The sequence below is a fragment of the Xenopus laevis genome, chromosome 9_10L (genome assembly GCF_017654675.1).
Source record: "Xenopus laevis strain J_2021 chromosome 9_10L, Xenopus_laevis_v10.1, whole genome shotgun sequence".
Taxonomy (NCBI): domain Eukaryota; kingdom Metazoa; phylum Chordata; class Amphibia; order Anura; family Pipidae; genus Xenopus; species Xenopus laevis.
Window position 1 is genome coordinate 64,227,166 of NC_054387.1, and position 26,229 is coordinate 64,253,394.

At 39.4% G+C, this 26,229-nt stretch overlaps 1 protein-coding gene across 2 annotated transcripts; it reads left to right on the plus strand.

Annotated features, from left to right (window-relative positions):
- Positions 1-1,390: 1,390 nt before the first annotated feature.
- spopl.L (speckle type POZ protein like L homeolog) lies at positions 1,391-25,935 on the plus strand. 2 transcript variants are annotated; one of them, XM_018234297.2, is made up of 12 exons: positions 1,391-1,710; positions 2,701-2,887; positions 8,495-8,629; positions 9,187-9,308; positions 9,405-9,556; positions 10,779-10,906; positions 17,916-18,093; positions 18,177-18,232; positions 18,890-19,012; positions 19,676-19,818; positions 20,338-20,391; positions 20,832-25,935. In XM_018234297.2, the coding sequence occupies exons 2-12, from the start codon at positions 2,762-2,764 to the stop codon at positions 20,974-20,976; spliced, it is 1,362 nt and encodes a 453-aa protein (XP_018089786.1). In that variant the 5' UTR covers positions 1,391-1,710; positions 2,701-2,761; the 3' UTR covers positions 20,977-25,935.
- Positions 25,936-26,229: the final 294 nt, after the last annotated feature.

A 26,229-nucleotide genomic window follows, 5' to 3' on the forward strand; every position in this document is an offset into this window, starting at 1 on the left:
ATCGTTCTACAATTCAGAGCAATTTGCACAAAGAACATTTATATGGCAGGGTGATGAGAAAGAAGCCCTTTCTGCACTCACATGACAGAGTTGTTTGTTGTTTGTAAAAACTCATTTAAACAAGCCACAGTCATTTTGGAACAAAGTGATTTGGACTGATTTGAGTTATTTGGTCATAATAAAAAGCGCTTTGTATGGCGGAAGAACACCACATTTCAAGAAAAACACTTGCTATCTACTGTCAAATTTGGTGGAGGTTCTATCATGCTGTGGGGCTGCAGGGCTAGTTCAGGGACTGGGGCCCTTGTTAAAGTAGGGGGTCAGATGAATTCAACCCAATATCAACAAATTCTTCAGGATAATGTTCAAGCATCAGTCACAAAATTGAAGTTACGCAGGGGTTGGATATTCCAACAAGACAATGACCCTAAACACACTTTGAAATCTACAAAGGCATTTATGCAGAGGGAGAAGTACAATATTCTGGAATGGCCGTCACAGTCCCCCGATTTGAGTATTATCGAAAATCTATGGGATTATTTGAAGCAGGCTGTCCATGCTTGGCAGCCATCAAATTTAACTGAACTGGAGAGATTTTGTATGGACGAATGGTCAAAAATACCGCCATCCAGAATTCAGACACTCATCAAAGGCTATAGGAGGCGTCTAGAGGCTGTTTCATTTGCAAAAGGAGGCAAGTATTGATGTTATATCTCTGTTGGGGTGCCCATATGTATGCACCTGTCTAATTTTATGATGCATATTGCATATTTTCTGTTAAACTTTATGTCACTGCTGAAATACTTCTGTTTCCATAAGGCATGCTACATATTTAAAGGAAGTTGCTACTTTGAAATCTCAGCCAATGATAAACAAAACTCCAAAGAATGAAGAGGGGATCCCAAACTTTTGCATGACTGTATGTTTATCATTGCAATCTACACTACAAATGGCACCAGCATTTCATTTCCCAGCAGTATTTAATGGCAGGATGGGAGCTGAAAATTAGGACTGTAACAAGAACTGGGAAAAAGATTATCAGCTCCAGTACTGATAAATAATTTCCAAATATTTCCAATATACCTTTATTAAAAATGTTTTTTTCTGAAAGTTTGGGAAGACATAACATGATTTTACTGTGTGGTTCAATATTTCTAATTACACTGCTGCTGCAGCTACACGCAGGACTCATAATTGAGACTCGAAATATGAGCTTTAATATATGTTATTTAGTTTTGACATTCACCTTGAATTCACAACACATAAATAGCGCACTGTCTGACAGCTCCTTAATACTCTAAATAAAACACTTCCACAATAAGCTGAACCGGACAACTAATTAGAATATGAGGAACGCCGGATGCGACGTAACGCTACGGGGCATCACGTTCCCGGAAGTGGGGCATCCGAGAGTCGCATCCGATTTCCGGCAATATGGCGGCGGCCTGAGAAATGGTCCCGATTAATTCCGACTGATCGTAGGGATGACTGGTTGACGGCTGCCGGCCCCGAGTCGATTGGAGTCGGAGCGTGTGTTTGGGGTTCGGCAGTCCATCTGTTGGGTTCCCCCATCCCGGCAGCTATCTCTCGCCCCGGAGTGTGGGGAGCCCACTCTCACAGTTACCAAATGGGGAGGTGGGATATGAGCAGCCAGTGGGAAGAGCGGGCTGGAGACCTTATCTGGAACTAAGGAACCCCTCCCTTGGGCAGGTAAAAGGAAGGCCTCTGTGCCCCTCTTTGGCTTCTGTTGCATCAGTGTGTACAGCAGGTAGTGGGGCCCATAAAGAGCAATAGACACAACAGGGCTCGTGTTAGGGCAGTGTGGGCATTCGTCCAGGAGGCACTCAACACCAAAGAGACCCATTTGTAGACGAATGTAGCTAAGGTATATTATAGTATATGTTTGTGTTGTCCAACCTGTAATTTTAGGGTGTATTATATCATATAATAAATCTTAATGATTTTGAATATATATTTGTGTTGTCCAACCCGAAGTTGTGGAAATGCTGTATTTTATATTCAGAACTAACTGCACTTCCCAGAGGTTCAGCAACCCAATAACAATAATGATACAGGCCTTCAAAATTGTCCACAGCATCTCCCCATCTTGGATTTTGTTTGGGCATGTTCTGTGTGTCAGTGGCACTGCACATGCTCAGTGTGGTCTGGCCATCTTAGGGGTTGTGGGAAATCATGTGCAGACAGTGATGTTACATTTGTCAAGCTGATGCTACATGGCTGATTATTAATCAATCTGGATGTTGAATGCACTCATTTCTGTGCTGCCATTTAGTGTGTAATGAATTCATTAGCATTTTATTATGACTTTTGTGATGCTAATCAGCAAAATAGAAGATGGGAAATTACTAAGGGCATATGCAGTAGAAAATAATGTGGTAAAAAAAAATGTTCACCAAAACCACTTCTTATTCTGGAATAAGAGATAATAAAATGGTGTGAATATGCTTAAAAATATATGCACCTTTAGAAATACTGTGACTTTTTCTTTTTAATAAATGATTGCTTAAAATTACAGATAAGTACTGACAATCAGTTGGCTTCTGCTTCATTGTGTAAAGGGGTGGTTCACCTTTAAGTTAACTTCTAGTATGTTATAGAATGGCCAATTCTATAAAACTTTTCGATTGGTCTTCATTATTAATTTTTTTTTTTTTGCCTTCTTCTTCTGACTTTTTCCAGCTTTAATTCAGTGTATACTCTGCTGCTGTATGCTGTACTTCTACATTTGTATGGAGAGCACATGAATACTAAGCATGTCCCTACAGTTTGGTGTGGAGATGATGAGCAGGTTTACCTGCATGTCACACGTCAGCCCAGAGAAGCTCTGTTTGCACCCGTTTTTGTGCAGGTTGATGCGTGTCCCATTGTAAGCATATGAAGATAGTTGCCCTCTGTTTGAAATTACTCCAGCAGGCACATTCTCAATTGAACGCCCAATTCAGTTTTATTTTGGCTGTACAATTAACCTTTTTCAGTGTTGTGAAAACTACCGTATTATTATTATTGCCATTTTGGAGGGGAAAACTGCTTGTGACATCACTGCAATATCACTAGCGAGAAACAAATGTACAGTGCTTGCACTTACTTGGGAAATTATATTCCTTCTAATAATTATGTTTATGCTTGAGCTTTTCCTACAGAACTGAATGAATGTACAGGTATGGGATCCGTTATCCGGAAACCTTCTAATTACGGAATGCCCATCTTCCATATACTCCATTTTTTCCAAATAATCCAAATTTAAAATGATTTAGTTTTTCTCTAATAATAAAACAGTACATTGTACTTGATCCAAACTAATATATAATTTATCGTTATTGGAAGGAAAACAGCCTATTGGGTGTATTTAATGTTTACATTTCCTCACAGACCTATGGTATGAAAATTCAAATTATGGAAAGATCCATTATCCGGAAAACCCCAGGTCCCGAGAATTACGAATAATAGGTCTCATACCTGTACTTCTGGAACCACAGAGACTTCAGTTTGTGGGATGGGTTTTTGTGCCTTTCTAAATGTGATTAGAGTTGTTTATATATTGCTGTTTAAATTGGAATAGCAAATTTTCTCATATATTTGTGCTGCTTTTTATTTTGGGAAAGTGAGCATCCCTCCTCCTTATGGATTGTAGCAAGTTTTTTTTCTTATAAAAGAACAGTAACAACAAAATGTCCAAAAACATTTTATATTAATTATATTATATCCCTCTGACAGTAACTTTCTAAAGCTGTCCATACATTAGTAGGTCAACCCTTTGTCTGATTTGGCCATGAAATTGATGGTCTTGTGACCTTGGTGTTGAACAGGGGGCATGTGCAGATCTAGAGGGACAGGTCTTTATACATGGCCACCTTTGACCTTGGCAAATCCTGGACCAAGGTGGGATGATAACATCGGGACAGATAGGTGACATATGGGGGTGCAGTCATAGCGTTTTGGGCATGGCTGTGCCTTGTGGAGCTGTGACATCAGAGGTGGTTATTGACCACATTATTGTTCTGGTTTTACAAACCTCTGTGACCTGACCTGAAAACTAAACTGTTCTGGTCAAAAGCAACACAGGTGTCCACCCCAAAATCAGTACCTGACAAGCTCCAGTGGGTTTGGGAGGCCATCATTTTGCTGTATTCTTGTGCCAGCTTAATATATTATTAATTGTAAAACATAATTACCTATATCTATTTTTAAAGCCTTTATATATTTTAATGTTACTGGCCTTTTATTACAAGTCTGGAGTGTGATTTGTCTATTACACCCATATTTCAATGTTTGAGGAGAAATGTGCTGAATCAATGCTTTGTGCAGCCCACAGATGCCAAACCTGTATGTCTGACTTCCCTGTCCCAGCCTGTCTGGCTTGTACCATAATAAACGGGGGTGGGTTCACAGCATTGCTTACGACTTAGAGTCAGGAAGGCAACACCACAATGAGGGGTAAACGGAAAAATCCAAGTCTGAGAAACGGTTACTAGATAAATACCTATGGAATGTGCAAGGCAGGTGTAGGATGAGATGTTATTTGAGAATGTGGAATGCAGTGACTGGTGCTTACCAATGTATTGCCGTTATAGTTGCAACTAATCTGACCAAGTTAATTGTTCAGTGTAGAAGAGAAGCATTTAATGAGCTCCAGTGTGGGTAGGGGGGCTAATACGTGTCTATGGGTTTCTACAGAGTTTCGCTCGGGTTATCAGACTGGTTCCTCTAAGGGGTCCCAAAGCAAACACCTGTCTGGGTTAAACATGTGAATGAATGCTTTATTTTTTGTCTTAGATATCCTAAGAACTTTAGCAATGCAACCGTTACTAGGTTATGTTTGTGATTGGCTACAATGGCCCGAACCAAAAACTCTGAAAACGTGCAGTTTGTTTGCTATAGTAACTCAGTGTAGTTACTAGTTACTTATGCTAAACTTAGTCCTAATTTTGCTTCTGGTAATTACTGAATTTAAGGCAAATACCTACCTGTATATTAAAGGGGAACACCAGCTTATGAACCAAAATGTGTTTAGAGCCCCAGACAACATAGACATTTCTAAATTGCCTATAACTGTAACTTGCAAATGACAGATTTGCAGCCATTATTTTACATTGCTTTAAACCATAGTAAGTAAGTTCCGCGGAAGTCACAAAATTTACGCTGTAGCAAAACGAATGTGTGATGAATTATCCCACTTTTTTTTTTTTTACACCACATAATAAATCTGCCGTTTAGTTGGAATATCCACGGCTATCATATAAAAATTATTGAAGGAGCTTGGAGCCAAGTCCTTTGTGTCTGGTTAGGGTAGCATTAAAGGAGAAGGAAAGCTACTGAAGCAGTTTATTGCCAATAGATTAGCCACAATAGTGCAAGCTATAACACTATATTTATTCTGCAGAATGCTTTACCATACCTGAGTAAACCGCTCTAGAAGTTTGTTTAGGATAGCAGCTGCCAAATTAGCTTGGTGGGACATCAATTCCTGCCTGAGTCTCTCCCTGCTCGCTCATAGCTCTGGCCTCAGATTACAGCAGGGAAGGGAGGGAGAGAGGAGCAAACTGAGCATGATCAAACCTCGGCCTGGAGGTTTATGCTGAAAACAGGAAGTCTGATACAGAAGCCCATGAGTACACAATAGAAGGAAAGAAATGCTGTGTTTCTTTTGACAGAAGACTCAGAGCAGCATTACTTTGAGGGTTTACTGGTGTATTTATAAAGACCTTTCTGGTACAGCTTACTTAATTTTATCTCTTCCTCCCTTAAAGGGATTCTGTCATCGGAAAACATGTTTTCTTCAAGATGCATCAGTTAATAGTGCAACTCCAGCAGAATTCTGCACTGAAATCCATTTCTCAAAAGAGCAAACAGATTTTTTTTATATTCAGTTTTGAAATCTGACATGGGGCTAGACATTTTGTCAATTTCCCAGCTGCCCCTGGTCATGTGACTTGTGCCTGCACTTTAGGAGTGAAATGCTTTCTGGCAGGCTGCTGTTTTTCCTTCTCAATGTAACTGAATGTGTCTCAGTGGGACATGGGTTTTTACTATTGAGTGCTGTTCTTAGATCTACCAGGCAGCTGTTATCTTGTGTTAGGGAGCTGCTATCTGGTTACCTTCCCATTGTTCTTTGTTTGGCTGCTGGGGGGAAAAAGGGAGGGGGGTGATATCACTCCAACTTGCAGTACAGCAGTAAAGAGCGATTGAAGTTTATTAGAGCACAAGTCACATGACTTGGGGCAGCTGGGAAATTGACAAAATGTCTAGCCCCATGTCAGATTTCAAAATTGAATATAAACAAATCTGTTTGCTCTTTTGAGAAATAGATTTCAGTGCAGAATTCTGCTGGAGCAGCACTATTAACCGATTCATTTTGAAAAAAAAATTTTTTCCCATGACAGTATCCCTTTAAGTTCAAGGCTGCCTAGTATTGCATGCTACACAAATTGGCTATTCTGTAACATACAGTATTCAAATTTAATTTAAATGTCCTCTACCTCTTTAAATATACTATATCCTGGTCATCCCGATTTAACCCACAAATTGTCCAACCCTGTCATTCAAGTGAATGCTACCATGTATGACAAGCTGTAGTAAAGTAAGAAACGGTTTGACAAGTCTTCCCAAACACATGCAAGGGCCCACTTATTCCCATAGGAACTGCACTGGTGCAGTTTAGTACCACACTCGTATATCAGCTCGCCCAATTTTACTTTTGCTTAAGATCACATGGGTAGACATGGGAGTTAAAGAAACAGTAACATCAAAAAATGAAAGTATTTGAAAGTAATCAAAATATAATACAGTTTTGCAATGCACTGGTAAAACTGGTGTGTTTGCTTCAGAAACACTACTATTGTTTATATAAATAAGCTGTTGTGAAATATAGTAGTGTTTCTGAAGCAAACATCAGTTTTGCCAGTGCAGGGCAACAGTACATGATATTTTCATTACTGTAAAACACACTTTTTTTGCTTTTCCTTCAAGATCAAATTTGCTTCATTTGCTATGGTCCCTGTCCGTGTTTCAAATGAGGGGTGGGCGTGTCCTAATAGTCACTGCCAGAAGCATAGTAGGAGGGGGACAGCCAATCACAGCCCTGCTGTCACAAAAATGAAGACAGGCTTCAGTCCTTATCGGGTCAGCTTAGCTTGTGGTTGGTTCCGATTCTATAGTGCAATGTGCTGAGTGTTGTCGGCTCCCCTGCACAGCCTGGGGAAGGAGGCAGCAGGAAGTGGCACAGATGGGCGGAACTAGTAGCGTTTTTGCAGAAATTTACAAATAATGTAACCAGAAACACCAATTTTTAAGCACATTTAAAGGGGTAGTTGACCGTTAAGTTAGTATGTTATAGAATGGCTCATTCTAAGAAACTTTTCAGTTGGCCTTCATTTTTTTCTATTGTTTTTGAGTTATTTGCCTTTTTCTTCTGACTCTTGCCAGTTTTCAAATAGGGGTCACTGACCCCATCCAAAAACAATGTAAGACTACACATTTATTATTATTATTGCTTCTTGCTATTACTCATTTTTCTATCAAGGCCCTCTCCCATTCATATTCCAGTCTTATTCAAATCAGTGCATGGTTACTAGGGTACTTTGGACACTAGCAACTAGATTGCACAAATTGCAAACTGGAGAGCTGCTGAATAAAAAGATAAACAACCCAAAAACCACAAATAATAAAAAATGAAAACCAATTGCAAATTGTCTCAGAATATCATCACTATCATACTAAAAGTTAATCAAAAGGGGAACAACCCCTTTTAAAGGGTATAATGCACTGGAACATTCCTACTTTTTATATAATATGTCTCCTTTAAGAACTTAATTTGATCTTCCAAACCACTCAAGGGGAGAGATGGCAAGATAAATGTGCTTCTTCTTAATATTTGGCCTTTGGCTGCTGTTTTTTGGGATATTTCAGATAAGGTCACCACACCATAAGTCAAGCAGGAAAAATAGCATAGAGAAAGAAACTTCATTCCTTTTACTTTCTTTTTTTAAAGCGTTCCTCAGAAGATTAAGTCAGGGCTTTATGAATGCAGGTTTGGGGGGAGGGGACACATATTGCCTCAGTCTGGTAACACATTGCAGCCATTAAGGTGGTTAACCTACAGCATAATATACTACAATAATAACTTGTATATACCTTTGTCTCCCTCATGCTTTACAGAGTAGCGAGAAACATAAAACATACACATAAAAAATAACATGTAAGAAGACAAAAGGGTATTGGTCAAAAGAGCTTACTGTCTTGGATAATGGAAGCGGCTTTGGGATACTACATTGGTGCATAAGGCAATTGTTGATTAGCTACTAGCAAGTTGCAGCTCTCCCATTGGCCAGCCTCTGCTACTGGTTGTGCTTGACATAATTTTTCCTGCAGTCCTGGTTATAAAAGATAACTAGCCCCTTTCTATGGACAGTAGTACTATGGGTACAGGTTTGGCCCTTTCCTCATTCTAAATATATTTTTTTTCTTTTTGAAACAGGTGTACAGCCAAAAGGTTTTTTTTTTTTATGTCGAAAATACTTGTGTTGCCGTCAAAATGCATGAAGTGGCCACAACAGTTTCCTCTGCAGAAATGTCAAGTCCACCTGTGGCTGAAAGTTGGTGTTATACCCAGGTATATTGTGTTTTATATCAAGGTTGTTGATATTTGTAGAACACCGTTCCAAAGGTTGTTTCCTATATGCAGGCTGGCCTTATCCCTTTGCCTGGGATTTTGCCAATTACTTCAACAGGCATAATCTAGTTCAAAGAGAGTGTGGGTGGGTTACAGACCAGACCAAATAATTCCACCGGCACACAGGTCTTTAGTTGCAAGCAGGGACAACCCTTGCTGTATTTTTATTTCCGTGATGCAACGTTTCGGGGTGATCCCCTTTTGTCAAGCATCGGACATATTGGGTTACAGACCAGGACATTTTTCAGCCATCTGGCACTTCAGTACCAAACAACTGTTTAACTCGCATCACTTGCAGCAGCTCCTCGGTAAAGTTCCTGCAATCCTATTTTGTTTTGCTGAAGGAAGATGACAGCCCTGTACATATGTATGGTGTATAATGCACAGCAAAGCTGATACCTCTGGCTCTGGATATTAACGTTCTGAGTTCCAGTTATTAATGGAAAACAAAGTTATTGGTACATTCCATCAATCTAAATCTGCTTAATTTTTTTTAGGTCAAAGTGGTCAAATTCTCCTACATGTGGACCATAAATAACTTTAGTTTTTGCCGAGAAGAAACTGGTGAAGTTTTAAAAAGTTCCTCATTTTCATCAGGACCTAATGATAAACTGAAATGGTAAGGGACCTATGTACTGCAATGCGCTGTCAGGTAGAGGTTGCATTCCACCATGTACACACATGACATTGCTTTTTGGGTTTTTTCCCCCTCTAGGTGTTTAAGAGTGAATCCAAAAGGTTTAGATGACGAGAGCAAAGATTACTTGTCCTTGTATTTACTTCTTGTCAGTTGCCCAAAAAATGAAGTGCGGGCGAAATTCAAGTTTTCTTTACTTAACTCCAAGAATGAAGAGACAAAAGCCATGGGTAAGTTGTACTGTAGCATCTGACTTGTGTGTTTTATTTTTATCAGCAGCCATGTTGTCAAAGAGCCTATGTCACATGATCTATGATCAAAAGCTATTGATCTCAGAGGGTTGCTTTATATTAAAAGAGGAAGAATCCCTAGGGGGTCGAGCTGGTTTGGGCCGACTCCTGCACAAAACATTCCGGTCACTACTTAGCAGTTCCGGTGCCGGAATTTATAGACCCGCCTCTTTTGTGACATTACTGTGGGGCAGGCAGGGGTCTATAAATGGAGGGCAGCAGCGGGCCTAGCCTGTGTCCTTTTTGGGAGGGGGTGGATTAGGGTCAGGTGCGGGTTGAGAAATTCTCGACCCACACATCACTATTTCCCAGGTATATCCTGTGCCGCCGGGAAGATGATGGGTGAGCATGTTCACAGCACAGAGTGTCATTGCCGATTTGTATATTGAGCACATGCCCAGCTTTAATAGCTGCCTCAGATTTGTAAGTTCTACTGGGGCAGGTTTGATGTGTAAAAGCTCTGTGTTGTGGACAAATGTCAATGCTATGTAATAAAGGATAATAATTAGCCGCAGGGTGCCAGGAAACCGCATAGAAGATGAGTTCTCAGAAGAAAGTAACCCAGGCCAGTGCATTTATTGGTGGAGAGTAGTACCACCCCTGGTAGCAGGCTAAAGACTAGACACCCCCCCCCCCCAAGTAATTTTACCTTTAGTTCTACTTTTATTCCAATGAGAAACACACAGTTACTGCCTGAAAATACATGCCAGCCTTTAGTATTTTATAGAATGTCCTATTGTTCTCTTTTTCTGCCGTTCTCTTTCAGCTTTCAGATGGGGGTCGCTGAACCTGACATCCAAAACATTTTTGCTCTGTGAGACTACATTTTGATTGTTATTGTTGCATTTTATTATTTCGCTTTCTATTCAGACCCTCTCCTATTCATTTTTGGTCTCTCATTCAAACTGGACTGTAGCAACTGCTGAAAATCCAAACGGGAGAAGTGAAATACTAAAAAAAAAAAAAAAAGCTAGTTACAAATTGTCTGATTATCTCTGTCTGCATCATACTAAGTTTGATAAAATAGTCCCTTAAGTGAAAAAACCATGCACTTGTAAAGTATGAGATCCTTAGCAATATGTAAATGTTAACAAATATTTTGCCTACTGTAAGGATTTATAAATGTGAGCATTTTTAAACTTCTCTTAATTTTTTTTAACAGAAAGCCAGAGAGCCTATCGCTTCGTTCAGGGAAAAGACTGGGGTTTTAAGAAATACATTAGACGAGATTTTTTACTTGACGAAGCTAATGGCCTGTTACCAGATGATAAGCTTACACTGTACTGTGAGGTGAGTTTACCTATATTTATTTCATTTTCCTTCTTAACCAGGAAGGAAATAAAGCCATTTCATTACACTTAATGCACAGCCACCCGTTTATGGTGGACAGTGTTACACCTTCTATACTGTAGGTTTGGAGAGACGTGTGGGCAAAGACATACATAATGTTTGTTGCTGGAATAGCCAATCTAATGCCTGTATCTGGCAATACAGTTAGATATGTTGTAGACTTTAGTTGTACATCTTTTCTGATGTTTAGTTATTTAGACCAGGGTCTCCAACCACCACGCTGTGGGCTGTGCTGAACTGGGCAGCCTCTGATCCCAGCTGCAGTCTTTTGATCCCAGCTGCAGTCTATAATAGCTGCAACAGCAAGGAAAAAGGCTGTAAATACCTGCAATCCCAGCTCCCTGGCGTGCCATTACCACATCTCTGGACATAATCTTTCCTCTAGTCTTCATCTCTAAACGCCTTGTACCATATTGGTGGTGTGGTCTGCCCAATGACCTATAAACTACTGTTTATTATAATATAATGATATTAGAACTCCTGTATTATAAGGCACAATGGTTCTATTATCCAGAATGCTTGGGATCTGAGGAAATAGAAAATAAAATCAGAATTGTTGACTAGTAATAGACCGTAATGACCTGAAATTTTTAGCTTTCTTCCCAAGTTTTGGGATAAAAGATGGAAAACAACACAGATACATGAAAATAATTATACAACACTTAATGTTTCTATTAAAACAAAACAAAAAAAACAAGCATTTATAGACTAACTAGAGTGGCTGTAAAAAAAAGATTATTCTTAAAATTGCACAGATTCCAGCATTGGAAAGTCCTGCTCTTCTGCCGCTGTTACTGTTGCCTCTGACCCCCTAAAGGGTTAACACATTGTCCTCACTGCATTCAGATTTGTTAACCTAATTGTGCTTTGAATATTGATTGATGGATTACTCGGGATGATTTATGAACTGTTCCCAAAATGCTCTGAAATTTATCTCAGGGTAATAAATAAATGACCAGTTATCTGGAGGCGATCGCGACTGTGGGAGAAGATGCATAAAACATGTAGCAAGGAGCCGCAGCAGGAGGGTTTTGGCTTTTCTGGGAAGTGTATTTAAAGTGACATTAATTCAGAAATACACAGTATTCCTTTACTGAAAGCTGCATGCACATTCTCTGTGCTGGAATGGAAACCAGATCAGAGATTCACTTGACTATATGTAACAAGAAAGGAAATGTTATCTTTCATACTTAATATTCCCGCTATTAGCAAATCATGTATTTATTTCCACCTGAACAGAGGGAATTACATCTTCACCCCCCGCACCCATTGGAAAATAAGAGGGTTAGGGAAATACCACAAATTATTTATATTAAGTGTTGTGAAAATATACCCTTTTTTAACTGCATAGGCATAGCAGATTATTGAACTAATAGACCATTGTATGTCTGCTTGAGTTGCCATATTGTTTACCAGAGATGGGAGCTACTGCACCGATCAGTGGTTTACAGGCATGAGGGTTTATTTGCAATAGCAAGTGTTTAAGTGCAGAAATAAAAAATTTTTTAAACCACTATGCAGCATTTTTTTTTCCAAAATATCAACACCCTCAAAATAAGTTCCTTGTTGGTAAATCATGTGCAGGGGGTTGCAAAGCATTCCTTGGAAGTGATATTCCCTCAAGATGTTAATTCCAGGGCTCCCTAGCATCCATACCAGCAGCATAACTAGCAAGAAGCAGATCCCCCCCCCCCCAGGGACGGGGGGCCGATAGCCGGACTGGTTCGGTAAGGACCAAACCACTCTTTTACAACTAGGTCTGGTCCAGGATAGCTGAGGGGGGTACCACAGTTAAGAAAGCTGCTGGTCCATGGATGCCTTTGTTTTCGTCAGGCTGAACTGGACCAGCCTATTGGCACTAGGCACAAATTGCAGGAAGTGTGTAGGCGTTGACTTTGCCGCATTTCGCCAGGCAAAGTTTTGCCAGGGCGTTGCTAATTCACTAAAATCCGAAGTTGCGCTCAGGGAGGCGAAAGGTAGCGAAGTTGCGCTAGCATTAATTTTGTCAGGCAAAGCGAAGTTACGCTAGTGATGCCTAATTTGCATACGGCACCAAGTTAAAGTACTATGGACGTATATGTAGCAGCAAATACATTACACTACACAAGCCTGGGAAAGCTTCATAAAATAAAATAGAGTTGTTATGTGCCCTATACATGTGCCCACTGTATAGTTTAGGTGCCATATGTTAGGAAATGTGGGGGGGAGGAGGGTACCCCCAAACAAATTTACGATCTTTTTCAGCCTATCACCCTTAAAAAAAGTAAGACGCCAGCGTTTTTTGGGAATTCTAAAAAAATTTTCAACTTTTTTTGAAGCAAGTCCTATCTACTCTATGGCACTTCGCCTGGTCTGAGGTAAGGCAAGTCTGGCGCAAGAGGTAACGTTCAGTAAAATGCGCAAGTTAGTAAATTAGCGTAGTTGCGTCCCTTTGCCATATCGCAACTTCGCCCGACGTAAGGGTGCGAAGTAGCGCTACAGTAGGTCCACTTCGCTAGCGAATTTACGCCAGCCCCCGTTAGTAAATCGGCGCAGTAACGAAATGACCTCACGCTGGCGAATTTTCGATAGCGTTGGCCACTTCGCCCTTTAGTAAATTTGCCCCATAGTGTTGCCATATTGGACCTTAACAAAAGAACTATCAAGTTCAGAGTACCATGTCTTGCTACTAGAATCCTGTGTGGGTCCAGTTGGGCAGACCCATGATGGAACCTGGACTCATGCGCCCATTTTGCCCTTTTCTCAGACCTGGTATCCAACCCTACGCGCATGGGGTTAACTTACCTGATCCAGGAGTCATGAAAACCAGTAATAAAATCACCATGTACAGGAAGTGATATCATTTGGATGCGGATCAGCCTTGTCAGGGAAAAAATTCTTCAGGGATATGGGATTGCAGGCTGCAGTTTACTCAGGTACCCCAACAGGGTACCAACACACCATACACACATGATCATGTAATCATGGACTTTCTACCCTAAAGCTGGCCATAGACGCAAAGATCTTTCCCATCACCCGACCTGCCACTAACCATTCCGATCAAATAAAGTACAAAAGAACAGATCAGCAATGTTCTGCCCCTGACAGCAATCGTACGAAAGTTATGTCCGACCAAAGCTAGTGACAGTCTCCCTCTGAAAATCGTACGATCGGCAATACACGCAGAGATATTATCGGCAGCCGACAAATCTTTTAACCTGTCTGATTGGGACTCTCCACACATGATCCGAAAATCGTACAAATCCTCGATTCGTATGATCAGATCTTTGCGTTTATGGCCATCTTAAATCTGACCACATTGTCCGCAGTGCCCGACCCATGCAGTTTTCTACTCTTTAGTATATTACTTAAGTCAGGAATGTTTCTGCAGCTACTCCAATGAAAAGGCGCAGGGAGTTACTGCTTATTAATATTGTCATTTGCATCACTTGGTAACATTTCTAGGCACTTGTACAAAGCTTGGGAGGCAGAGACTTTTCACAGGGCAGGAATATTGTCTGTGATTTTCCAGTGCTGCACAAGCAGTCGTAACTCAAACGAGCTGAAGGGATTTAATAAGTACATGAGATTACTTTATCTGTATAATGTTTTAGAGATCAAATTGTCCATGGAAGGTTGTTTAACCAATAAACTGCTGATCCTTAGGCAGTCGAACACCAAATGCATGTGAAGACCTGCATAGGCGCCCCATAAGTTCAGTGACCACACAGCAGGTATATGTCAGAATTCAGGTTGGACACCCATTTATGTGAACCATTACATCAAACTTAATTGAGCATGTCTAGACTACATTACACCCAAATGTTCCTGCAAATTGTGCTTAGCTCAGGGGATTACAAATGATAATGTATATTTATGGCATCGGCCTAAGCTATGAATGGGTTCCTGCTGAGTTGTCTTTAGTATAGGTATGCTGGCATAGTTTATAGTATTTCTCCTATGATCAAACCTATAGAGCTTCTCCTGCTAAATTGTGCTTCGTACAAAGAAATACCTATCCTATTATAGTTTTATGGTCTCTCAGTAGAGGCTATGAGCAAATTAAAGGGCTTTCCCTGCTGACTTCTGTTTAGTACAAAGAAATACCTATTTTGCGATAGTTTTATAGTACCTTTATGCGCAGGCCTTGAGTGAACTTAGAGAACTGTTGCTGCTGAATTGTGCTTAGTACAGTGGGATGCCATGCTGCTATTGAGTAATGGTATCTCTTGGTAAACTGATAATGTACTCTGGTATCTCTATGGCCAGATAGAATATAGAGATACTGATAATACTACTAATTTATACAGAATTGTGTGCATTCAGGTCTGTGATTTCAGTACAGCAAAAAAAAAAAAGCAAATTAAATGAATGTACTATACAAGTTCAGTAAAGCCTAGCACCGTAAGTGTGGCTCTTATGCCAGCTGTTGCTCAGGTGAACGCATTCCATTAATTAGACTTTTGTTTGTATGCCAGTCAGTAGCTGGCAGTTGCAGCGGCCATTATACTATGTGCACTGTAAAATGAATCCCATTGATGATTGCTTGGTGTGAATACAAAGAGACAGGCAGGCACGCTCACAAGTTATCATCCTTATAGCAGGCTGATTAGTAACTTCTAATGAAGGTGCTGACTGCTAATATGTTCTCTTCTGATCTTTGTCTTCCGGATGTATAAAACTGGCTAGGTTTGAACTTCATTATATGATTTGTCCAATGTGTTGGGGAATAATTGATATTTGGCCCCTGAGACCACGTGGAGTAAATATAGCATATCCTATTTCCATTTCGACAAGTTAAATGAACTGTACAAAACTGTTATGAATATAATTAGGATTCTGACAAAGGGGATGGAACCACTGTCTGAGCTAGAATATAATTCCATGTAAAATTCAGCACCCAGGTGGCCAGAGTGCCCATGTTTTATGAAGCTTTTATTAACTGTTCTTTGATTTTAAAGGGAAAATGAACCTTCCATAACACTGCCATAGCATTCCCCATCCCAGCCTATACATGTTCCTATGAGCTGTTATCTTAAAGGGAGATAGTGCTTGCTGATATTATACTCTTATCATATATCAGAAGGGCACACATAATTCTGTTTAGGCTCTAAAACAATGTTTTAATTTAATTAGAGGATCCTCTTGCATTATGCAGCTAGAGTTTTTTAAGAAATGTCGTAAACATTTAGTAAAGCTTTGCAGTTCACTATTTAGTGGTAAAAATACATATTTTTCTATATTGAATGTGTCAGGATGTGAACTGTTTAAAAATACAGTTTTCTGGAGTCGACATACTCTAAGGCTCTTTTAAAATGTATGCCGTGTTAATTTTGGACTACATCTTCCAGTTTGTTTTTACCCTTGGTTGTATATTATTGGATGATTGGAATTATTTCAACATTTGGATAACCTGTGGTCGAGCAATAGTGTTTTCAGTCAATTGTTTGTAGTTGGGCAATGCTATAAAACAACTTTGAATGCCTAAAAGTGTTCACAGCTGATGGATGGTATTTTCCTCAGTTGTGTTTCCTGCACCCAATATAGAGCAACGTGTTGTAACTTGTACAGCGTTTTCTTCAATTAACTCCTAGCAACCAGGTAACCTTTTAACATCCAAGCCTGAGAGCCAATGAACTATGAATGTAAATAATTCATACCCACATTCAAATGAATGAATGAACATTAATGGCAAATGATCTTAGAATTCTGCTGTTTGCACGTTAGTAAAGTATAATTTTTTAAGGTGAACTTCCCCTTTAAATGAAACACAAGATGTGCAGATGGGCTGAGGTTTAATTCGGACAAACACCGTCTGGCTGCCAGTGATAGAGAATTGCCTTTGACTGCTCAGGGAGGCGGCATTCACATGCGCTGCTTATCCCCAGGAATGTAATGCATTTCAAAATAGCTGCTCAGCTGGAAGTACCCTGGTGTCCTAGTATTATTTAGAATCTTGCAAAGATGGCTGGAATAATTATTTTAGAAAAGGTAGAATTTTCTCTGAAGAGCTACATGGTTAGGGAAGTGAGTGGATCATTTGACCAATTTCAGCTCATTTCCAGAATGTCTTGTGTTATTAGCCTGGTAGTCTTGTTGATTTTATGCATTTATTGTTACTTTAGTACAAGTCTGTTTTAATTCCCCTTAGACAGTACAATATGAGAGTGAAATTTATTATTTGCACAGAACATTCCTTCTCGTGTATATTTGTATTTATACATATGGGTGGTAGGTGCCATATCTTTCCCTAATATAGCACTGTAAACTTATTATGCTTGCTGTACATTCCAGGATAGAATTCTCTTTAGCTTGATCTCAACAATAGAGTTCCCAAGATACATTCAGAGGAATAGGGTGTGGGGGGGGGGGTACACCAGCAGGTGTTTAAATAAAATATATCCAATGAATTCTTGAATTGCATTACAATAAAAGCCTATGGGAGACTTGTGAAACACAAGAAAAATGTTCTTATATGTTAAAATTTAAACAAGAAACCATCATTACTTGAAGGCATGAAAACACAGGAAATTATAACCTAAATTTCTCACATGTTAAATGAACTGAGAAAATCTGTTTTTTTCTTCTCTGTACATTTATGCTATTTACACATAAAGGTGGGAGCTACAATAAGAAAGGATTATCTATGTGCCTTTGTTTAAGCCTACAGTTGTGAGCTGCCATATTGTTTGCAACTTTATGTTCCTGTCATACTCCATTTCTGCCGACCCACAGAATGCCGTCAGAGGAACAGGTGGCAAATTAACTTTGTGGGTGGGCCATGGACAGAGTCTGGCTTGCCACCTACCTGTGATGTGCTTTGCTGATCCAAGGGTAAACCATGGGTTTTGGCCTGGCCTGCACATTGCTACTAGACACTAAAGTCCAGGCTATGAATATATTCAAATATATAATATGATTTAGTTGGAAAGATGTACATATAGCTTTCCCCTTTCTTATCATGTAACAGGTGAGTGTGGTCCAAGACTCCATAAACATATCGGGCCAGTCCAGCTCGAACAATCTAAAAGTACCGGAGTGCCGACTAGCAGAAGATATGGGATATCTATGGGAAAACCGAAGATTCACAGACTGCAGCCTCTTTGTAGAAGGGAAGGAATTTAAGGCCCATAAATCTATTCTTGCAGGTAATGTTAATGTTTATGGGATTGATACATCTATTTCTCTCCTCTCTCACACTCACATTCATACGGTGCATTATCTTTTGCAGCTCGCTCTCCTGTATTTAGTGCAATGTTTGAGCATCCCATGCAAGAAAGTAGAAAGGTAAGGAAAGCATCACTAAAAATACTAGTACTGTGCAAGATATATATGTTCAGGGCAGACTGTGCTGCAGCCTTCACCCTAGTGTAAGATATATGGACAAATCTCCCTCTTCTTGCCCACACGTATGTTTTATGATGCATCTATCCAACAGATATCAACGATTTTTGGCAAGATATCAATTGGGCAGGTTAGTAAATTCCATTGGACACGGACCACTGTGGCACAATACTGCAGTACTTTCCAGACAGGTTATGTAGCCCCTCATTATGATCTGATTGTTGATCCAGGGCTCAGATTGATTTGGCCTAGTGTGCAGGTGGCCAAATTGGACAACTTTCTAAACATGCAGAATATGCAGTATGCCCAGGTTTAAGAATGTGACTGTTACTTAATACTAGCCTAATCACCTAGTATTGGGATTTTTATATTGTATATATGCTGTGTTTTGTGATTTGCTCCATAAGCTCAGGTAACGGACAGCAGCCCAGAGCATCAAGTTTTGTTAGGCCTATCCAGTATTGATGGAAGCTGGGGGAAGTGTCATGGTAGTTACAGTCAATACGTCCGTGCTTTATTAGTCAGTCTCCTTCCCTAGAGGATATCGCAGCATCTTTAAAAAATAAACCTAATTGTTCATTTCTACACTTCACTGTACAGAATAGGGTGTACATCCGTGATGTGGATCCTGAAGTGTTTAAAGAAATGATGAGATTCATTTACACGGGAGGCACACCTCATGTGGACAAGATGGCAGATAAATTGTTGGCAGCAGCAGATAAAGTAAGTAATTGCCTTATTAATTAGACCTGTCGTTTTTAACCTTGAGTAATGGTCTAAACAGAACAAAGCAACTGAAATTGGTTTGTTAACCCTGTTTAAGCAGGGTTTGTGCCTATAGATGATTACAAATATGTAGCCCTATATATTGGCCAGTTTTGAATAGTTCCTAGAAGGGTTATGACTCACATCTCACCCTAACTGACCTTCATTCTGTGATTCCAGGAGCATTCTTGTTCCCATATCTCATTCTAGCTTGCCATTAGGCTGGGCCTCCTCAGTCACTTCTCCAGGTGCCGCTAGAGGTGCCAGACCCACTGCCTTATTTGAATATGTATGAAAATAAGCATTGTGCTACCCTGAAATTTGAGCTTATACTAATCAACTAGGAAGAGAGAAAATACTTCTTGCTGTTTGACCTGCCTGCTTAACTAAGTACAAAGAGGCAGGCACTATTCAGTGAAAGAGGGTCCAAACAGGATCCAGGAGGATTCAGTTTAACTCAGTGTGCACCCTTTGCCTTTATATGGTCACATAACCTCACAGTGAATTATAATATGCTTATAATTTACAACAGGGTTTTTTTGTTCTTAACTTTTCATAATTATGTTTTTTTCTTTGGAAATGGTGTATGCGCCATTAATGTTTATTCTTTTTCCCATTTAGTATGCACTGGAAAGACTTAAAGTCATGTGTGAAGAGTCTTTGTGCAATAACCTCACAGTGGAGAATGTTGCTGACGTTCTTATTCTCGCAGATTTGCACAGCGCTGAACAGCTGAAAGCACAAGCTATAGACTTCATTAACAGGCAAGTTAGGATTTCTGCCTCCCACAGTGCAGGATTTTATTATGCGCTTCTCTTAAATCGCTAATCAAAGGCAGGGGCCTTCTTAACTGATGCACATATATAGCTTCTGGCACTGGAGTGCAATAGAATAAAATGAATAGAATAAAGCAAGGGGGCTTATCTAAACTATTCTAAAAAGCACATTGTTTTTAAAAGTTATGGCACTAAAGGTTGTCATGCACAAAAGTGTGGGTTCAAGTCATAAAAAGTGGTCGCTCATGTCGTTTGGCAGCTGGAGGGACCAACTTTTGGTTGGCAAGATCTGCCACCTTGAAGTCCTGCATAGTACCTTTGCTATCGTCTTCCAGCGAGCCCTCCCTTGTTGACGCTAATGGCATACGCTTTTCTCTGTGTGACATTGCACATTGCATACATTGCAAAGTGAGACCATCTTGGCTTCAGCCTTTGTCAGCAGTGCCCTTTTTCCAGACATGTCATTACTTGTAAACTGTTTTTATAAAGGCGTTCGCTTCTTTTCAGATGCAGCGTTCTGGGCCAATTGGGATGCAAGGATAGAAAAAATTGCAATAGCAAGTGAGTGATTTTTTTTTTGTAATGTCATATATTTTCAAGGGCTGGGATTATGGTGTGTACATGAGAGCTAATAAGATTCTGTGGGTCTTCATTATTTATCTAAACACAGGACTGAGTAACCTGTAGCCTTTTAGCTGCCATTGTAATGCACTAAATAATGAAGTAGGCCTGGTTGGACAATACTATTGTTAACTGTCCCCATCGTGGCATACCACAAACATATGCCTCCATCTGCTACTACTACTGTTTAAGCACTCAACTCTGCAAAGGATTTTCATTAGATGCTGCATGATTGAAGCAATAGCCAAAAGTTCAAACCTACCTGACACCTATGGTTGCCAAGATGATTTACCCTGTCATTGACGATGCCACTATTGGTATCCATTTTGAAACTGGATGGTTATATACACACTATCCCCTAACATGTTTTCTATTTGCAGCCAAACAATGGACATAATGGAAACAGCTGGCTGGAAATCCATGATCAAATCCCATCCGCACTTAGTAGCAGAGGCCTTTCGAGCTCTCGCTTCCGCACAGTGTCCTCCTTTTGGAATTCCAAGAAAGCGGCTAAAACAGTCGTAAAAAATTCCCTTTGGATTTATTGAACCTTATAGACTTCACGACTCGGTGTTCAGAACTGATTTACTAAACAAGCAGATGAACATGTACTTTTGTTTTGTTCTCCGCATTCACTCTCCGGTTTTACTCACCCCATAGAAGAAAAATAAGTGTTTCTTATCAAATGGAAGCCACACTTTCACATCTGACTGGTTGCCCTTGAATTCACTGAATGGCCTTAAAATCTCCAAGTGTTCCGTTCTAAATTGTCTTACCTATGTCAAGATTTTCTGACCGCCCACCACTTATTTTTCTTAAAGGGGTTCTCCATCCAAAACATGTTCATGCATAATGAAAGAAAATACTATTCTAATTAACATTCCAATAAAGATTAATTACATATTTTTTCAGTGGTTTTAAAGCATTGTTGCCTTTGCCTTTCTGTTCTCTGCACAATTCTCACTCTTGAAACAATGCAGCAGAAGTCAGCTGGGTAACGGTCCTGGAGCTAAACTGACTTCTTCTGCAAGAATTCAAACCTGTAGTGTAGAGAAAGGAAAGGGACAGACCAATACTGCTTCCAGGACCCTTCCTGTTCCAGCACGATAATGATCCGTTTATAAAGTAAGGTCCATACAGAACTGGTCTGCAGAAATGGGAGTGGAAGAACTTGACTGGCCTCCACAGAGCTCTGGCCTTAACCCAATGTAACACATTTGGTAATGAACTAGAATGGCAACTGTGACTTACCACCAAACCTCTTTGGTGTAAATAAAGGCAAATCTCACCAACATTGTTTTAAGGTTTTCTAGTGGAAACCTCCCCAGAAGAGCAGAGATGGTTACAGAAGCAAAAAGAGGAACAACTTCATATTATTCCCCTTGGTATTGGAATGAGATGCTGGACAGATGGGTGTCTTGTATTTTTATAAATCACTTTAAAACATTTTTAATCAATTGACATTGGAAAGTTACTTTGATTGCATTTTCTTTCATTATGCAGAAAAAAAACCCTTTTGAGTGGTCATCCCTATTATAAAAACTGAGTTTTGTCAGTTACCAGGCTATACTAGATTGCTCTAACTCCATATTGAAAAATAGGCTTCTCTAACACATGGTGTTCTGTTCCTCAGTGATTCTGTCAGGCTCAGGTGTACATTTAAAGAGAACACTTAGTCAAAGAGAGAGAGAGAACAATTTAATTGCAAAAAAAAAAAAAGCCAATGCCTAAGGCTCATAGAACACTTATTCTCCTCCTCAGCCTGAAAACCGCTTGTGGAGATTTTCCTGGATGTGCCATGAGCTTGAAAGTCAAGTGCTGCCTAGTGCACAACCCAAAGCAGATGTTCAAGTTTAATGTCCCTCTGTTTTTATTTTCAGTTTTGTATAGTCTAAATGCTGTTCTCCAATATTTCCAATGCCCTTCTTTGACTTCAGCATGATCAGCCTTGGTCTTAAGGCTCAACTAGTATATGATCTCTGGCCAAACAATATAAGCACTTTCAAAAAGAAAAAAAAAAACGTTATTTGTTTGACCTAAAATGTTTTTTAAAAATGCAAATGAGATGGGCAGTATGACGTAAATACTAAATGATTAGGTTGGTATAAAAGACCAGGGTTAGCATTGCATATTTCAGTTGAAAGTTGTGCTAAAGAGTGATAGCACTGACAATAATATCAAGTTTCTCAGTTCAAGGCTATATTTGCAGGGTTGTTTTGGCACAAGAACAAGTTTATTTTTTAAGAGCATTTGACTCATTTCTTTAGGTTGTGGCTAAACAACCTTATTTTTCAAATAGAAATATTGGGGGGTATTTCATTTTGGAAGATACTGAAATACTTCCTTATTGACCCACAGCAACTAGTCAGCTGCTTAAATAACCTTCACTGACCCTTATATGGCTGTAAGCATATAAATTCATACTACAACATACTCAGTATTTTATTCAATACAAGACGGTCAGATATATTCTTTTTTCCTGCAGTCATGGAAGATATCCAATAGACAGCCAAATGAACGCATCATAAAATTCGAGTACAATGAGAATATTTTCTAGTTAAAATGCTTCTATAAAGAAAAAGGGCATAGATAAAGGCATGCAAGGTTTAGACCTGCCAGGCTTCTAACAACCCATTGAAACACAGCTATGATTAATATTCTTGTGCTTTGGTTAGTTTTCCATGTGGTTGGTTATAGTAAGCAACCATTCTTTTCTTTAAGACACAAAAGGATTGATTATGATTGAGAATGTCTCGTTCTTTTTGAAATTTATTGGATCCACTGAAATTGTCCATGGCCGACTTTGCAGTTGATACCTTAGGGAATGATATATAACAATTGAGGGGTGTATCAGCCTTTGAATTCAATTATAGTGTGTCAGTCCTTAGATAGGTCAAGTTTAGGTTATGTTCCCCATTCCCACAGAAATTACAGCTGAAAGTGAATTTTCTTCCCTAAATTATATAAAAGATGACAGCAGAAAGCAAAGGTACTTAAATTGCGTGAGAAGTAGATTTGTAATGTCTCTACGGGTTATGGCAGGTGGGGGCTTAATTGTATGCGGGCAGCAAAGTGCCCAAAAATAGCTTAATGTAAACAGGAATCGCCACATGATGTCAAGGTGTTTTTGGGTGCGTTGCAACTCGAGAATGAGGTGACTTCTCACCAGCATCAAAGTGCCCTGTCTATCATTGTCCTAAACCAGATCTTAGTTGCCTATTTAAACCAGGAAATCTGAATGCAAGCAAAAAATGTTCCTCCTTGGAACAATGTAGAAAAAATATATGTTTGGGCTAAGATACAGTTTACCCCAGGCTTTCTGTAGCACTGTAGCAGGAATGTTTAAGTAATGTCCTTCATCAGGTCTCTGACAAGCAGAGCGTTCAGTGTTCTCCGTCTTCATAACCGTTAACATTGCTTAAAAAAATGGATTCATGCTAGGTCGAATTACATTAGCGTCCCTTTAAGAAGACATATTTGGCCAAGTCAAATGCAAAAGTCCCAATTGTAGATGTTATGTTAAAATGGTGCATTAAAGTGGAAATGACCTTGAAAAGCCATGTCGAAAGCTACTAACCTTGCTGTATCAAATGTGAAAGTTTAAGCTTACCTTTAATCTCTGGTTTCCGTTGCAACTCTTAAAATCGCCTGCATGTAAAATTTCCATCCTTCATGGCTGATTAGCAGTTAATTTAGATGCTGACTGAACTGCATTATGTGCAGTCATGCAGTCTGCATCTTAATCAGTTGCCAAAGTAAGTGGATCCCGTTAGCCGGTTTTACAGTGATAGAGTGGAAACCACATATTAATCATTTGTATTTATTATACTAATATGGTGACTGTTATGCTCACATTGGTAAAAGTCAGCATCATGTGAATTGTAACGTACATTTATATATTCTTCCAAGTCTTTTCTGCATTAAGGGAGACCTTAAGCCTAAAAATGAATATGGCTAGAAATGCTGTATTTTATATACTGTTCCAGCAGAGAGATTCAGCAACATCACAGTAATGATCCAGGCATTCAAAGTTATCCACAAAAGGTCGCCATCTTGGATTGTGTTAGGCCATCTTTTCAGTTACAGTGGCATTGCACATGCTCATTGTGTTCTGGGCTACTATTAAAGGAAAAGGGTTGATCTCTGGGGGGTTGCCAGATGTTAGGTAATCACTAACCCGATACCCCTGGTAACCCAATCAACTACTACAGAAATAAGTGATTACAATCACTGAGATGTGCCATTTGGCACCCCCCCCCCCAGTGAATGTGACTTTCCTTCTCCTTTAAGAAGATAAGCTTAGAGGTTGTCTAAAACGATGAAGCAGAAAATTAGTTTACAGCCGTCATAGAAGCTGGTGCTGCAGGGCTGATTATTAATTCTGATGGTTTCTAAACTGTGACTGAATTAATTACTAATTTGCAATGACTTTTATATAACAACTTGTGAATTAGTCCCTTAGCTCAGGTAAATGAGCTACTGGATGCGTCTTCAGCAGCTCAGATCTCCTGTGCCAATGGGCTGCAGTTGCTTTGATACGCATTAGTTGCAATGTGCTGGAGAAAGGGTTAACGCACTGCTTAAGAATAAAAACAATTGTACATAGAAATAGATCCAGAGTTCTGTGTCTCCTAGTTACCAGGGACTTCAAATGTATGCAATTAAAGGCCATCAGTTTGAAATTGAGTTCTTACCTAAGAGACAAAGTGCAGATATCAACACATAGGGGTATATTTATCAAAGAGTGAAGTTAGAGATCACCCCAGTCCTCTAGAGTGAAATTCCGCCACTCTCCATTCTTTTGTATGGGAGTTTTGAAAGGTGTATTTATCAAAGGATTAACTTTCACCCATTGATAAATACTCTTTTAAAAATCCCATAGAAATGAATAGAGAGTGGCAGAAGTTCACACTTTGATAAATATACCCCATTGACAGGACTGACCCCCCCCCAGTTTTTCTTTTTGGGGTTGTATCCCATTCCAATCCTTATCAGAACATGTTGTTTTCCCTCTAATTGGTTCATTTTGGAAGCACTACGAGGGATTTCTGAATTATGTGTGACAGTTGCAATATATTCATGTGGCAAACCTGTATTTGGCTTTGGCCAGATTATAGTGGAACATTATACCTTGTTATAAAGGTGCATTAGAAGCTCCATATGTCAAATTGCACAGAGCCTGCTATAAGAAATATGCCGAGAGAAAATCCATTTCAGGTTGATTGAATATACTTGAAATATGGAAGTTTAATAAATATATATATATATATATTTTCAGTGTCTGTTATTTTCAAGTTTAAAACAAACATTTTGTACCAAAAAAAATGTCAAACACTGTGCTACTATGTAAGTTAATGTAAAATTGTTAATCAGTTTGGCTGCGTTACCAAGATGCTTGTGGCTTAAAATGTTATTTTATGGTCAATGATATTTTAAGTCTTCTGTTGGCTGTTTGAGAAATTTAAAAACATTGTTGTCTTTCGATCTGTGCGTCCTGTCGTCCTTGTTTAATTGGTTCCCTAAATTTACCTCTCTTTGCATTTAGTAAAGTTGTGAATCGACAGTTTACTCAAGAAATAAGGCAGCCATTTACTAATGTTTACATTCTTTACTTGAATATTCCTTCGGAGAATAATTGCATAGAGTATGCTGTCAGAAAACCTCTTGCTATATTGGATGTTGTTTCACAATGCAGAAGGAAGGCTTTTAATGTTTAACCCTCATGTTTCTTACGTCCAAACACACTTATGTAATTCCACATAGTTGCCAATGTATCAA